Source organism: Moschus berezovskii, chromosome 4, assembly GCF_049115385.1.
Source record: "Moschus berezovskii isolate FMDL1 chromosome 4, NW_MosBer_1.0, whole genome shotgun sequence".
NCBI lineage: Eukaryota > Metazoa > Chordata > Mammalia > Artiodactyla > Moschidae > Moschus > Moschus berezovskii.
Window position 1 is genome coordinate 108417568 of NC_142463.1, and position 16670 is coordinate 108434237.

General features: G+C 55.1%; 1 protein-coding gene across 2 annotated transcripts; it reads left to right on the top strand.

The window, feature by feature from the left end:
* The first annotated feature begins 1789 nt into the window (after positions 1-1789).
* NPR1 (natriuretic peptide receptor 1) lies at positions 1790-15866 on the top strand. Of its 2 annotated transcripts, none has more exons than XM_055402315.2 (22): positions 1790-3316; positions 3966-4165; positions 4606-4719; positions 5126-5261; positions 5595-5686; positions 6270-6405; positions 6772-6856; positions 7737-7857; positions 8273-8347; positions 8505-8582; positions 8986-9090; positions 9344-9415; positions 9523-9679; positions 9955-10110; positions 10351-10519; positions 11468-11614; positions 11700-11823; positions 11977-12045; positions 12529-12703; positions 12940-13038; positions 14455-14546; positions 14802-15866. In XM_055402315.2, exons 1-22 carry the CDS (start codon positions 2605-2607, stop codon positions 14871-14873), a joined length of 3186 nt encoding a protein of 1061 aa, XP_055258290.1. In that variant the 5' UTR covers positions 1790-2604; the 3' UTR covers positions 14874-15866. The 2 variants fall into 2 exon arrangements, with proteins under 2 accessions (XP_055258290.1, XP_055258291.1); XM_055402316.2 differs by having other exon boundaries at positions 1791-3316; positions 14699-15866.
* The last annotated feature ends 804 nt before the right edge of the window (positions 15867-16670 follow it).

Sequence of the window (16670 nt, forward strand, 5' to 3'; positions counted from 1 at the left end):
ACACACTGGATTTAGGAAAGGTAGAGAAACCAAAGATCAAACTGCCAATATTCATTGGATCATAGAGAAAGCAACAGAATTCCAGAAAAACATCTACTTTGGCTTCATTGACTACACTAAAACCTTTGACTGTGTGGATCACAATAAACTGTGGAAAATTCTTCAAGAGATGGGAATACCAGACCACCTCACCTGTCTCCTGAGAAACTTGAATGCAGGTCAAGAAGCAACAGAGAAGACCGGTTCAAAATTGAGAAAGGAGTACAACAAGCCTGCATATTATCACTCTGCTTATTTAACTTCTATGCAGAGTACATCATGTGAAATGCCAGGCTGGAAGAATCATAAGTTGGAATCAAGATTGCCAAGAGAAATATCAATAACCTCAGATATGCAGATACTACCATTCTAATGGCAGGAAGTGAAGAGGAACTAAAGAACCTCTTGCTGAGGGTGAAAGAGGAGAGTGAAAAAGTTGGCTTAAAACTCAACATGATTAAAACTAAGATCATGGCACCCGGTCCCATCACATCACGGCAAATAGAAGGGGAAAAAGTGGAAACAGTGACAGATTTTATTTTCTTGGGCTCCAAAATCACTGTGGACGATGACTGCAGCCATGAAATTAAAAGACGCTTGCTCCTTGGAAGGAAAGCTATGAAACCTAGACAGCATATTAAAAAGCAGAGACATTACTTTGCCAACAAAGGTCCATATAGTCAAAGTTACGGTTTTCCAGTAGTCGTGTATGGATGTGAGAGTTGGAGCATAAGGAAGGCTGAGCGCTGAAGAATTGATGCTTTCAGACTGTGGTGCTGGAGAACACTCTTGAGAATCCACTGGACAGCAAGAAGATCAAGCCAGTCAATCCTAAAGGAAATCAACCCTGAATATTCACTGAAAGGACTGAAGCTGAAGCTCCAGTACTTTGGCCACCTGATGTGAAGAGCCTACTCACTGGAAAAGACTCTCATGCTGGGAAAGACTGAAAGCAAAAGGAAAAGGAGGTGGCAGAAGATGAGATGGTTAGATAGCATCACCGACTCAGTGGACAGGAAATAGTCAAGGGGAGAGGAGTCTGGTGTGCCTCAGTCCCTGGGGTGGCAAACATTCGGACGTGACTTAGTGACTGAACAACAACAGGACAAATATACACACAGAATCTTCACATGCATGCCTTCAGCATCGAGTTGGTGCTTAACATGTACTAGGTCCTTTGAAAGTCTACAGTGCAGAAGTTTGCTCATCTTTGGTCCTGAGCGACTGATCTGAACTGAACTGAGGCAGAAGTTGTCAGAGGTTGGCGCGCGATACCGCCAATGACCCCTTCTGGCCACTAGAGGGCAGACTGATTCCACAGCTGTCCTGCCCCCCGCCCAGCCGTCAAGGACCCCCGAACACTCCCCAGTATATGCCTCCGCTTGTCGTTTCCCACACTGTCTGCCACCGTCCCGACAAATCTCACTTTAATAACCCTCTTTAAGACAAACCAAACGCAACGCCGGTAGCCGCCCTGCGGTCACACCTCTTCGTTTCAGCGGCCACCCACCAGCTCTCCCTCCCGTTCCTACGGCCTTTTGGGAACTAAAGAGTTAACTCCGCCCTTCCACCTGGCCCTTTTTCTCCGCTAATCCGCTCAGTCTGGAAGCTGGGGGGTGGGTGACATCCTAGATAGAGTGGTCATGGGACCCTGGATTCAACTACTTTAGTTTCTTTTCCAAAAACCGTCACCCTCCCGCCCGCCAACCTGACTCACAACCAAACACTCACACCTTTTCCGGCTAAGATCCCAAACCTGCACCTCTTTCTTCCCGAGACGGAGCCAGGTAGGAAGAGAGGGACGAGGTGGGGCTCAAGAGGCACTGTTACTTCCATACATCTCTGTTCTTCTTCCCATCCCCGTGAGGGAGCCCCTTCTGCGGGTGCCGCTTCTCGGAGGAGAAGCGCATTCGGCCCGCCGAGAAGCGGGAAGAGGATCTGGAGGAAACCGCGCGGGCTGAGAGGCTCGGGAGAGTCCGCGACTTCGGGGCGGGGAGGAAGGAGTTAAAGATCCAGGCTTGGTTCTACGGTCTCGGAGTCTGGGAGGGGAAGCAGCCGGGAGGGAGGGTTCGGAGCTTGGCTTGGGTCCTCCCCAGTTCCCCCCGGACTGTCGGAGACTTGGGCCGGCCGGACGCCCCTTCTGGCACACTCCCTGGGCCAAGCGCTCGCGCACACAGACAAACACTCACACTCCCCTTTTCCTCCCTGGCGCCCTCTCTCCCATCCTTCTCCACGAGCGCTCGCTCGCGCTCTCTTTTCCTCTCTCCTAACACACACACACACACACACCCTGTGGTTCCCACTCGGGTCCTCTCGGCCCCCGCGCTCTTCTCGCACCCACCTGCTCCGCAGAGCCCTGGGCACAGCCCTGGGTCGCGCGCCCCTGGCGCTCCCGGCGCGGACTGGCGCAGCTAGCGGGGGCAGCGTGCTCCGGGGGGAGCGCCCCGCTCTGCCGCTCCTCCCTCCCGCGGGGGCGCTCCCGGTGCCCGGCACCGGCCGCTGAGCCGGAGTGGACGCTTGAGGCCATGGTGGGAGCGCTCGCCCACCGCGGTGCCCGCTGAGGCCATGCCGCGCCCGGGGCGCCCCGGCGGCGCCCGCCTGCGCCTGCTTCTGCTCCTGCCGCCGTTGCTACTGCTCCCGGGCAGCTACGCTGGCAACCTGACGGTGGCCGTGGTGCTGCCTCTGACCAACACGTCGTACCCGTGGTCTTGGGCGCGCGTGGGACCGGCGGTGGAGCTGGCCCTGGCCCGGGTGAAGGCGCGGCCGGACCTGCTGCCGGGGTGGACAGTCCGCACGGTGCTGGGCAGCAGTGAGAGCGCTCTGGGCGTCTGCTCCGACACCGCCGCGCCCCTGGCCGCCGTGGACCTCAAGTGGGAGCACAGCCCCGCGGTGTTCCTGGGCCCGGGCTGCGTGTACGCCGCCGCCCCCGTGGGCCGCTTCACCGCGCACTGGCGGGTGCCGCTGCTGACCGCCGGCGCCCCAGCCGTGGGCTTCGGAGCCAAGGACGAGTACGCGCTGACCACCCGCGCGGGCCCCAGCCACGCCAAGCTGGGCGACTTCGTGGCGGCGCTGCACCGACGGCTGGGCTGGGAGCGCCAGGCGCTCGTGCTCTACGCCTACCAGCCCGGTGACGACCAGCCCTGCTTCTTCGTGGTGGAGGGTCTGTACATGCGGGTTCGCGACCGCCTCAACATCACGGTGGACCACCTGGAATTCGCCGAGGGGGACCGCGACCACTACACCATGCTGCTGCGCACCGTGCGGCGCAAAGGCCGAGGTGAGAGGCAGGGCCGCTTTGCCTCCGGGCCTTCCCGGGGACTTGACCTCTCTCCTGTCTGCACCAAACGTCTCCTCCTCCGGGCCCTTCATTCCTGCCCCGTCCACCTTTGAGTTTCTATTTCCCTGTCTTTCTCCATGGCCCCCTCTCTCTTTCCTAGGCTGGCCTGTATTCTCACCTCCCCACTCCCTCGCCTCCTTCCCACTGATTCTTCCGGAGTTAACAGAGGTTAAAAAGGCCTCCAGCTACCACCTTGACACTTAGTGGGGCGCCGGCTTAGTTCCGTCCGAGCCCTTTTTTTCCTCCCCCATTTTCCGTCTTTTCCGAGCAACCTGCTTCCCTGCTCCAGCTTCTCTTCCCAGAGCTCCCACATGCCCTCTCCTCTTCCAGTCCCCTCTCCAGCTGGCCCTCTGCTCTCCCTGCTGCACACCTCAACTTCCCCGCTTTCAGCTCCACCATTCCTGATCTCCCTATCTGGCCTCCTTCCTCCTCCCCCTCCCACCACCTTCTCCCTCGTCTTTCTCCTGCTTAGCCTAGACTGAGCCAGGAGTTCACTTAACCACCGCAGGGTCTCTGAACTTCCTCCCCGGGCCCCCCAGCTTCAGTTTCTCCTCCACTCCCTGACACCCTGGCTTCTCCCTCTCCCCAGTTATCTACATCTGCAGCTCGCCGGACACCTTCAGAGCCCTCATGCTTCTGGCCCTGGAAGCTGGCCTGAGTGGGGACGACTATGTTTTCTTCCACCTGGACCTCTTTGGGCAAAGCCTGCAAGGTGCACACGGCCTTGCTCCCCGCAGGCCCTGGGAGAGAGGAGATGGGCAGGATGTCAGTGCCCACCAGGCCTTTCGGGTGAGGGTCCAACTTGGAAGCCCAGGCTGTGGGGCTCTTGGTTGCCGGCCCATCATTTCTGGGTCCTGGGTGCCTCTGTGTCTGAAAGGATTCCAGAAAATAAGTTATTGATGTTCGTAGGGAGTTAGGTGACAGAAGGGCAGGGGGCTGGGGCCAGGGGTATATAGAGGATCGGAGGACTTCAGAACTAGGAGGCTAAAAATATGAGAGAATGCCCTTGAGGCAGGATAATGTTCACATCCCGTCGACCATCAGGACTTAGAAATGCCATCCCAGTTCATTCCCTGCTTTGATGCAGGCAGCACCTCCTGCAGGACCTGGGGTCCAATCTGACCTTGAGCTAAACAGAGGTGCAGCTCTGGGAGGTGGGCACTCAGGGTACAGGGAGGACCAGAGTCAGCATCCAACCAGCTCTCCCCTCTCCACCGACTCCTCCTCAGGCTGCCAAAATCATTACATATAAAGAGCCGGATAATCCCGAGTACTTGGAATTCCTACAGAAGCTAAAACACTTGGCCCTTGAGCAGTTCAACTTCACCATGGAGGATGGCCTGGTAGGAGGGGGTCCTGGGTGATGTGGACCCCGAATCTCCACTCCACCGCCCTCTGCTGGTCTCTACCCTGCTTTCTCAGCCTCCCTCCTACTCCCAGCTCTGCCCTTCTTTCCCTTCCCTTTGCTCCCCTATCTTTCCTGATGATGGAGGGAGGCACTGACAATTGTTCAACCTCTGAACCTCAAATCTTTATCAGTAAAATGAGGATGATACATCCTGCCCCATGTGCCAGCAGGTGTATACAGATGTGTCTTATAAGTAGTGAAATCTCTGTGCGTATGTGGATGGGGTTGTTTTCGCCTATCCTCTTCCAAGTTCCCATTACCTCCCATTCCCTGCCCCACAGCACCCCACTCTGCACCCCTTATACATCCCCCCACCAGCCCAGCTCTACCTGCCCCTGCAGGTGAACACCATCCCAGCATCCTTCCATGATGGGCTCCTGCTCTACATCCAGGCGGTGACGGAGACTCTAGCACACGGGGGAGCTGTCACCGATGGGGAGGGCATCACTCAGCGGATGTGGAACCGAAGCTTCCAAGGTCAGGGACTGCAGGTGGCAGGAATGGGCTACCCTGGGGCGCCCCAGGCAGGAGGCAACAAGAAGCCTCTAGGCCTGCAGTGCAGGTAGTCACTTATACACACTAGTCTCTTCCTCCCCTCCAAGCTGCCTTTAGGCTTTCTTCCCCATCTCACTAAGTGCCCAACACCAATCGTTCCTGCTGATGGCATGTCTGTCTCTTTAACTGAACTGAACTGAACTGAACTGATATATATTCGGAGGGTAAGACAGACATGATCGAAAGATGGAGATGAGGTCTGGAGTCCCTGAACTTCCACTCTCAAAACACAGCCATCATCCTCCGTACCCCCAGGTGTGACAGGATACCTGAAAATGGACAGCAATGGAGACCGGGAGACTGACTTCTCCCTCTGGGATATGGACCCTAACACTGGCGCCTTCAGGGTAAGGTTGTGCCCCCAAGAAGGCAGTGCCAGCTGGGAGTGACGTCTCACCTTCCCACCTCCCTGCATAAGAGCGAACCCTGGATAAAAGCAATCCAGCCAATCTGGAGGAACAACCAGAATGATAGTTGTCGTTGGGGAGCCCCATGTGTAAGAAGGGAACACAGCCCTGCCCTCAGCAAGCCCCATGTTTCTGAAGGTCGGCAGGATCCCCTTCCAGCAGACAGGCTATATTCAGAAGGAGGAGTATATGGTTTAGGCCTGGGAATGTGGACTGAAAACACTGCCTTTTCCTATTTTCTGGGTGCTTCAATCCCAAATTACAAACTTCCTGAGTGTGGGACTGTGATTCAATACAGAATATAGAAGCGCTTAAGCCACTTTCAAGTTTGTCCGTTCTGATAACATGGGGCGTGGGTATGAGGCTCTCTGTCTCCAGTCACACCAGGGGCTCGGTGAACTGTTGACAGTGCAGACACAGTCTCTAGTAGCAAAGACGGGATAGGTGAGGGGCAGGACTGCTCCCTTGGACAGGAGGCCTCACCAAGGGCCCATGCCCGCCCACCACTCCTGCTCCCCCACAGGTTGTTCTGAACTTCAATGGGACTTCCCAAGAACTGGTGACCATGTCAGGGTGCAAACTGAACTGGCCCCTGGGGTATCCACCTCCTGATGTCCCCAAGTGCGGCTTTGACAATGAGGACCCAGCCTGCAACCAAGGTGACTGCCCCTTGCCTTCCTGACCTCCATTCTGGAGACACTGCATGCTTCCTGTTCACGAGTCAAATAGGTGCTGCGCTCTGGGACTGAGGGTTTCCCGCAGAGACTCCACCTGCCTTTTCTGTCCCTTCGTCCACCATCTGAGTTCATTGATTAAATATTAAAAAGTTCTGGGACTTCCCTGGCAGTCCAGTGATTAGGATTCCACGCTTCCACTTTAGGCATGGGTTCAAATCCCAGTCAGGAGAGGAGCCTGCACGCCATGCAGTGCAGCCAAAAAAAAAAAATTATATGTAAAAAAGTTCTTTTCTCCTGTCCAATGTCTATCTCACATCTCTCTTGCTGCAACTTGGTCCTCCTGTGTAGACCACTTCTCCACCCTGGAGGTGCTGGCTTTGGTGGGGAGCCTCTCCCTTCTCAGCATCCTGATCGTCTCCTTCTTCATATACAGGTGAGCCTGGGGATAAGGGTGGTGACTGAGGCTGGAAGGCCCAGAGAACCAGTAGCAGAGGAGGTGGCAGGGACCCAGGGTGGAGAGGGAGGGCTGAAGGGACAGCACAGCAAGGCCCAGGGAGATGGGGGAGAAAGGAGACTAAAAAGCCCCAGAACGAAGAAGGAGCAGAAAGGGCTTCCCAGGTGGTGCTAGTGGTAAAGAACCCACCTGCCAATGCAGGAGACTTAAGGAGGGTCCAGAGATAGGAGTGGCCAAGGAGGATCTGGGAGATCCAAGGAGCAGATCTGTTGGAGCATCATAGGGTGTTTGTTCTGAGCTGAGGCTGGTCTATCCTCCCTTCCTGTTTGTACAGACCAGATGGGAAGCAGTGTGTTGGACCCATTTTAGCTGAGCAAGGATGATGGCTCGGCCATGTACCAGGGGCTGAACCCGGAGCAGAGGAGAAAGATAAGGAAGATTCACTCCTGCCTTCTGGCGGGAGGCTGACAGGTGCAGGAAAAGTTGATGACAGAGGGAAGCAAGGAGGGAGAGAAGAAAATCAGGGCTGGTTGAACATAAATTGTGTGCCAGGCGCTTCCACACACATTTCTTTTCATTCTTATAACAATGCTTTGAAATAAACGTCAAGATCCCCAGTTTCCACATGAGGACATTTAGACATGAACATGAGACTCAGAGAAGTGAAATGAATTCCTTAAGGTCCCCAGTGAGGCAGAATTTCACCCAAGCCTCCTGACTCCAAGCTGAGAGGCTGTAACTGCCCCACCCATCTCTCAGCTCCTGCAGAGATCCCAGGGCTCTGAGGAGGGGCTGCTGAGTACCCCCGCCCTGGGTCAGGGGCTCAGATGTGGGCTCAGGTGCTGGTTTCGTGCCCCAGGAAGATGCAGCTAGAGAAGGAACTGGCCTCAGAGCTGTGGCGTGTGCGCTGGGAGGACCTGCAGCCCAGTAGTCTTGAGAGGCATCTCCGGAGTGCAGGCAGCCGGCTGACCCTGAGCGGGGTAAGAACACTACTGGGGGAAGGAGGCTGAGCTGGGTACGGGTATGGGGGCAGCACCTGACGAGTTAGGGTAGAGAGCAAGGTTCTCGTCCCAGTTCTGCCTTCACTTGCTGTGTGACCTTGGGCAAGTCACATACCCTCTCTGAGGTCACATACCCTCACTGTGCTGTACGGCAGAGCCTGACACAACACGGTAGAGCACTACACTGCAATAAATTTTGTTTTCCAAAAAGTAAATCAGTGAGGAAAGGATTTCAGGATGAGCTGAAATCCCACACATTGAGCTGCCGTCGGGTGACAGGATGAGGCAGGGTGACACAAAGATAAGGCAGGGGAGTGAAGAGCAGAGCTCAGCCAGCCAGGATGGAGGACTAGGCCCACTGGCTGACCGTCCCTCCTGCACTCCACCCCTTCAGAGAGGCTCCAATTATGGCTCCCTCCTGACCACAGAGGGCCAATTCCAAATCTTTGCCAAGACAGCATATTATAAGGTAAGTCTGGGTAAGACCACTGGTCCTCCAGATGGGGCAGGGCTGTGCTCTGATGGAGGACTCGGGAGGGACTTAGGGCAGCGGTGGGCTGTCAGAGCAGTGGGGGTCCCAGTGCCGGGCTCTTTCCTCACAGTGACCACCTCCCCTCCTTGCTCAGGGCAACCTCGTGGCTGTGAAACGTGTGAACCGGAAACGCATTGAGCTGACACGGGAAGTCCTGTTTGAGCTGAAGCATGTAATGTGCGGAGGGAGGGAGGCAGTGGCCCGGGGAAGAATCTGGGGATACGGGGAGGTCGGCCAACAGAAGCGGCACGGAGGGACCACAGCATATCCTAGGAAAGGGTGGGCCCTAGAGCCATGGCAGGGGCCCTTGCACATTGTGAGCAGAATCACAGATGGGAGAAGGGCTACTGGAGATTTCCTAGGGGCTCCACTGGATGGGTTTAGGAAGCAGAGGGAGTAGGGAGCAGATTCTGGGGACAGGTTCTTTCCAACAGGAGTGGGAATCACGGGAAGCTCATAGAATGTCTGGAGAGAATACATTGGGACTTAGGAAGAGTGAGGGGTCCCTGAGGGTAGGGGCGATTTAGTGAGGAGTGAGGTCTCTGCCAGGCTCTGATGCTGGCTCTCACCTGCAGATGCGGGATGTACAAAATGAACACTTGACCAGGTTTGTGGGAGCCTGCACTGATCCCCCCAACATCTGTATCCTCACAGAGTACTGTCCCCGTGGGAGCCTGCAGGTGAGGGTGACAGGGGAGTGTCAGGACACCTGGGTCCAGCCCTGAGTCCACCCTTGCCTGACCATAAGGGCAAACCTCTCCTTTTTTCTGACCTTTATTTTCCCCATCTGTAAAATGGAAGTGGGGGAGGGTGGTGGCACTAGAGTAAATATGAAGCTTTGTTCTGTTCTGCCAGTTTATGTCAGCGGGACCCCTGCACTCCTCCTCCTGGGGGCGCATGCAGGGTACATGGCTGACTCTCACTGCCCTGCAGGACATCCTGGAGAATGAGAGCATCACCCTGGACTGGATGTTCCGGTACTCACTCACCAATGACATTGTCAAGGTAGGCCGGGAAGAGCCCACTGGGTGTGGGGCGAGGGGCCAAGCGGGCCTTTTCTCTGGCCCTGGTTGGAGGTCCCACTCAGGCCCCTGCCTCCCCAAACTTCCCAGGGTATGCTGTTCTTACACAATGGAGCCATTTGCTCCCACGGGAACCTCAAGTCATCCAACTGCGTGGTCGACGGGCGCTTTGTGCTCAAGATCACCGACTACGGGCTGGAGAGCTTCAGGGATCCAGAGCCAGAGCAGGGACACACCCTCTATGCCAGTGAGCCCCACGTGACTCTGACCCCTAACCCCGACGGCCAGCACAACCCGCTGGGGAGACTGATGCCGTGGCCTGTGATGGGCTCCGGCCCACCTTTCCTGACTTCCAGTTCAATTCATCATCAGTAGAAAGCCGAGTCAGGAGAAGTCGTCTCGAGCCCCTTCTAGCTCTAGCACCCCGTTTTGTCTCCAGATCAGCCCAGCAACATCCTTGTTTCCTGTCACCCCTTAGCTTTGGGGCCCTTCACCCTGTGACTCCTGACCTCTGACCCACAGAAAAGTTGTGGACAGCCCCTGAGCTCCTGCGAATGGCCTCGCCCCCTGCCCGGGGTTCCCAGGCTGGTGATGTGTACAGCTTTGGGATCATCCTTCAGGAGATTGCCCTGAGGAGCGGCGCCTTCCACGTGGAAGGTTTAGACCTCAGTCCCAAAGGTGAGAGGACCACACTTTCCCCTAATGCCGCCACACTCCACTGACCCCAGCTCCAGAGAGAGGCAACCCTGGAAACGCCACCCCGTTCTCCCCCACTGTGGCCAGTGACCCTGAGCACGGTTGGCCCAGGTCCCTGCGGGGCTTCCCTGGCCCTTGCCCTGGTCCTGGGCTTCCCCACCTCGTTACTCAACAGGCCCCAGGCTGAACCCATCTCCCATCCTCTCTCCCCCCACCACACAGAGATCATCGAGCGTGTGACTCGGGGCGAGCAGCCCCCCTTCCGGCCCTCCCTGGTCCTGCAGAGTCACCTGGAGGAACTGGGGCAGTTGATGCAGCGCTGCTGGGCCGAGGACCCACAGGAGCGGCCGCCCTTCCAGCAGATCCGCCTGATGTTGCGAAAATTTAACAGGTCTCTGGTGTTAGTCCTGGGCCGTCCCAGCCTCCTCCACCCACGGCAGCCACCATGTATCCCATGCTTAAGTTTTATCCCTGTGGTGGCAGAGCCCATGCACAGCCCCCCAGTCATAGCCTGCTGCAGCCCACCACAGCCCTGCAGCCCCCTTTGTGAATATTGTAGGACCCAGTTGTCCCCATAGCCACCCACTTTTCATACTAGTCTCCTCCCTGGCCCCTTCTCCACAGTCTTCACTGGTAAGCAGAGTAAATGGCCTTCTACCGCCTCCCTTTGCCTCTCTGTCCTCCATGGGAGCTCCCACCCATCCTTGATCCCCTTTTCCAGTGTGCTCTGTGGGGGCCAGTTCCTCCAGGCACACCCCTTAACTAGTCTGTGCCCTCACTCTCTTCTCAATTGATCTCTGTTCCTTTCTACTTCCTCTGTGAGCATGTATGCTAAGTCACTTCAGTCGTGTCTGACTCTTTGAGATCCTGTGGACTATACAGCCCACCAGGCTCCTCTGTCCATGGGATTTCCCAGGCAAGAATACTGGAGTGGGTTGCCATGCCCTCCTCCAGGGGTTCTTCCTGACCCAGGGATCGAACCCTCTCTCCTGGGTCTCCTGCATTGGCACACGGGTTCTTTATCACTAGCACCACCTGGGAAGCCCTTTAACTCCTCCACCTCCTTCTAGCCTACTTGTATTCAACAAAATGAGCGAAAGAGCCAATACGCCTGAAGCTTCAGACCTGACCCTGGGGACTCAGGGATGAGTTGGACTTTCTTCCTACCCTCTTCCCCTGCACTCCCATCCTGCTGTGCCCCCCAACCCTGTCTCCGGGGACTCTGCTGCAGTATAAGCTAACTTCAGTCTGGGAAGGGTGAGAGCCTGGGGTGGGCACTGCAGGCTTGGGCATGCTGCTCCCCTCTCACCATCACCCCCACCGCCAAACCTGTCCCCAGGGAGAACAGCAGCAATATCCTGGACAACCTGCTGTCACGCATGGAGCAGTACGCCAACAATCTGGAGGAGCTGGTGGAGGAGCGGACCCAGGCCTACCTGGAGGAGAAGCGCAAGGCCGAGGCCCTGCTCTACCAGATTCTGCCTCAGTGAGTGCCTGTGCCTGGTGCCCCCGCCACCCCTGCCCTGGCCCCGGCTCATCTTCTGATCCTGCCCCCGTCCCTGACCCCTCAGCTCAGTGGCTGAGCAGCTGAAGCGTGGGGAGACAGTCCAGGCCGAAGCCTTCGACAGCGTCACCATCTACTTCAGTGACATCGTGGGTTTCACAGCCCTATCCGCAGAGAGCACGCCCATGCAGGTAAGTCAGGCACAGCGACAGGTGTGAGAGCAGCCAGGTGTGCTTGGCTTCTCATCTCCGTCTCACAGGTCTGCCTTCTGGGTCTGCATTTTTCACCTGAGCCCAGGTGGGGTCCCTTCCTCCTCAACCCTTGTGGATTCTCTTTTCTTCCAGGTGGTCACCCTGCTCAACGACCTGTACACTTGCTTTGATGCCGTCATAGACAATTTTGACGTATACAAGGTGAGTAAAGATGGGAAGGGGCAGACAGTTGTGGACAGGTTTACAGAAAAGTGAAGGGCAGAGTGACATAGAACCCTAAGAGAGAAGACTACCCTGTAGAGGGAAATGGCAACCCACTCCAGTATCCTTGCCTGGAAAAGTCCACCGACAGAGGAGCCTGCTGGGCTGCAGTCCATGGGGTCACATGACTGAGCATGCGCGCATGAGGGGGTGGAGGGAGACGGGATGGTAGCAATAAACAGGTAGAACTAAAAAAAAAAAAAAAGAGAAAGAAGACCAAGGGACATGGGCAAAGACAGTGTCACGAGGAGGTGTCACAGGGAGACCCAGGAACGGGCAGAGAAACCGGGCGGAGTGTGGAGGATGAGCAAACAATGGCCGGTAGACGGGTGGACTAGGAGACAGTGCCCTCTGGGTGACGGCCCACACTGGGAAGAGAAAGTTGGAGCCCTCGGGCCCTGCACTCTCTCGCGACCCTCACAGGTGGAGACCATCGGTGACGCCTACATGGTGGTGTCCGGGCTCCCGGTGCGGAACGGGAGGCTGCACGCGTGCGAGGTGGCCCGCATGGCGCTGGCGCTGCTGGACGCGGTCCGCTCCTTCCGCATCCGCCACCGGCCCCAGGAGCAGCTGCGCCTGCGCATCGGCGTCCACACGGGTGAGGCCAGGAGAGGGGAGACCGGCTCCAGCCCTCTCCAGCTCTGCCTACACACGCGCGTACACCCGCACCGCCCCCGCCCCCCACACACGCACCCTGGGCTCCCACCGACCTCAGATCCCACCTGCTGCCTCTCCTGGGGCACCCTACCGCAGCTTCATCCTCTGGCCCCACCTAGGTCACCCTCCATTCCTCCCACCTACTCCCCTGAACTGATGGGCTTCCACTCCCTTCAGGACCCGTGTGTGCCGGCGTGGTGGGGCTGAAGATGCCCCGGTACTGTCTCTTTGGGGACACAGTCAACACTGCCTCACGAATGGAGTCTAATGGGGAAGGTACTCTGGGTCCCCTGGGTGGGACAGGGAGGGCAGGGGGACTGTAGCTGCCCCCTTGGCAGCGGATGCCTTCCACTCCCTGTTCTCTCTCTTCCCGAGTTGCCTCCTCATAAGGGTTCAACCTGGCCAGGTCACCTTGAGTCTAATCAGAGACACAGGTCCCAGCTGTCCTCCTTGCCAAATGACTGAAAAGTCTTTCCAGACCAACGTCTGACAGTTTCCAGCAGGAATCTTACCTTTAGGGCCCTCTTGGGTGTGGTCAGGAGGGCTTCATATCTGCCCGCTTGGGTGTGGGCTCAGTTCTACAATTGATGTTTCATGTCAATTTGCTACACCTCCCTGTTTTCCTTATCTGGGAAATGAGAATTAAACATCTACCTCAGAGGAGTTATTTGAGAAAGTCATATAACATGACTGGCACATATTGTTCAGCTTGTTTGAGCTTCAGCTGTTTATCTTTAAAATGATGATGTCTTGGGGTTTGGAACACAATGGGTACCTGATAAATGCTTGCTCCCAGCTCTTCCCTTGGGCTTGCTTCCTGTTGATCTCCTTCCTGCTGTAGTCAACACAATTTAATTCAGTCACCATTTATTGAGCAACTACTGAATACCAGGCTCTGGAATACTAAGATGACCTAGACCACAGTTTGCTAGGGGGTCAAGGAAGGGCTGCGGGGAACAGTAGTCAGAATGCCTGGGCCTGACCTCAGCAGCCTGCACAGATCTCCTCTCCAAGGCCTGGGCTCCCTCAACCCTAATATGAGGGTACTGAGTTAAAAAATAATGATAGCAACCAATTGTACAGTGCCACCAAAGTGCCAGATTCTTTTAAAATACTTTATGAATAATATTGTTTAATCCACCAAGAAAGCTTTGAGATGGGTCCTATCACTCTCAGCATTTTGTAGACAAGGAAAATGAGGTGCAGAGAGTTAATATTACTTCCCCAGCCGAATGTCCAAGCTGGGATTCGTACTAGGCAGCGCAGGCTCCAGTGTCTGAGCCCTTGACCTCTGCACTCTACTATCTGTCTAGAGCCTGGTGATGCTCTGAAGTGCTGTCCAATGGAACTTTCTGCAGTAACAGAAATGTTCTATAAGCTGTGTTGTCCAATATGGTAACCTCTGAGGCATTGTATTTTATTTATTTATTGCATTTTAACTGTATTTCATTTTAATTGCAATTTAAATAGCCACATGTGACTAGTGGCTATCTTGGTGGACAACACAGCTCTGGAATTCTTAGGGCAAGCCCCGTGTGGTCAGACACCATGTGGAGTGGGTGGGACTCTGAATTAGGAGGCTTTCAGGGCCAAAGGAAGGTGGGAGAGCATCTTTCTAGCCCCACGGCCCCCAGTCTCCTGCTCCCAACTCTTGCATCTCTCATCTCCCTTCTCCTCCTTTATCCTACCCAGCCCTGAAGATCCACTTATCTTCTGAAACCAAGGCTGTCCTGGAGGAGTTTGGTGGTTTCGAGCTGGAGCTTCGAGGGGATGTAGAAATGAAGGTAGAAAAGAAAGTCCCTGCCCTCACGACCCCTTGAGGTCCCTGCAGGGCTCACTGTCCCCCAGGCCCCTTCTCAAGCAACCATCCCTATTCCCATCATTTGGGAAAGTGGACGTATCACTCCCCACCCCAATGTCCTCTTTTTCCCTCCAGGGCAAAGGCAAAGTTCGGACCTACTGGCTCCTGGGGGAGCGAAGGAGTAGCACCTGAGGCTGACCTGGCTCCCCTCCTGGCCTTCCACTTCCCCTTTCCCTAGGCCAGAGATGACAGAGCGATGCCAGCATCAGCCCGTCCACAGCAACCCCACAGTGCCAAAGAAGTGGCTTGAACAACTCAGATGTGCTGACTCCAGTGGAGACACCAGATACTACCTCTGAAAGAGGACTGGTATGGGGGAGAACTTGGAGCCCACAGGACTGGACCAAAACTCACAGTCATGCCCAGGGAACACACACACACATGTAGGCACACACACTCACTCTCCACCCTACCCCAGGCCGGGCCAGGCTGGGTTGTGGATTCCTGAATCCTCCTGTCCCTCCCTGTGCCCTACTCCCTCAACCTTGCTACACTGTGACTATTATGGGGGGGCGGGAAGAGCCCCCTGAGTGGGACTAGGAGAAGGGACTATAGATGAATCTAGGGGCTGGGGGGAGCCCACATCTGGGCCTAGCCCACATGGGCCACAAACACCCCGAATCCCCCATGACCCAGCACAAGATATTCAGCACATAGGGGAGAAAGGGAAGTACAGAGAGCTTGTATGCCTTGCTTCTCCTGTGAGTGGAGACCATTAAACTCTTTATTCCAGTGACAGTGTCTTTTCTCGAGCCAAGGTTGCCAGGAAATACAACCATATTCTCTACCCTCAGCTTTAAATAAGACGTTTCTCAAGCTGGCAATTTAATATGTGAGAAAGTTCCCTTCAACTTTGAGGAACCAGTGTAACAGCCTATGAGTGACCCCAGCAGTGCTGACTCTGTTGGTCTCAGGATCTGTTTACACCCTTAAGAACTACTGAGGGCCCCAAAGAGCTTTGATGTGGGTTATAGCTATTGATATATTCTGTATTAGAAATTAAAACAAGTCTTTTTTAACTCACTTAAAATAACTTTAATAAACCCATCACATGTTAATTTTTTACTGCTTTATCATAGACATTCTTGAGAGAAACTGGCTTTTTGTTTTGAAGATTACAATGACTAGCCTGGTGCTGCTGCCCTGATTTACGCTGAGACACCAGCCTTTTAACCCCACTGTTTTTAAACCGTCAGTGCACACAACAGCACACTCAATAATGTAAATAAAAAGCTTCCCTGGAAATCCCGCTGTTGAGACTCCACGCTCTTGATGCAGGGGCACAGGTTTGACCCCTGGTCAGGGAACTGAGATTCTGTGTGCTGCTCAGTGCAGCCAAAAAGGGAAAATAATATATAATTAGTAGGATTGTGAGGAAAAAACTTTTTTTTTTTTTGGCAGTGCTGCACAGTTTGCAGAATCCTACTTCCTCGACTAGGGATTGAACCCAGGCCACAGCAGTGAAAACACCAAGTCCTAACCACTACACTGTCAAGATAATTCCCATGAAAATCTTTTTGACCTCATCCATCCCCTGAAATGGAGAAGGAAATAGCAGTATTCTTGCCTGGAGAATTCCATGGACAGAAGAGCCAAGCAGGCTGCAGTCCATGGGGTTGCAAAGAGTTGGACAGGACTGAACTGACTGACTGAGCAACATCCACTGAAAGGGTCTTGGGGACTCACCGAATCCGTGGACTACACTTTGAGACCTCTGTTTATTTGCTCTATTACCCAATGCCCAGCATGCAGTAGGAATATAATGAGTGCAGACTGAATGGGCAGTCCTGGCACCTGCCCCAGGAGGTCTGGGAGCCAAAAAGGAGGGTGGGGTGGGAACATAGGGATCCCTTTTTACCTCATTTGAAATGTGGGAATTGTCCACCTGCCCATCCATTCCCCTGACACTGTAGACAAATGTCAGTGATAGCTTCCAGCTCTCAGTGGGGCTAAGGGCCCTCCTTTCCCTGCTCGGGCCACCCACCCCACCCCCTTCCTGAGCAGGCAGGCAGGAATGTGAATGCGGGGGAGAGGTGGCTGCAGTTTC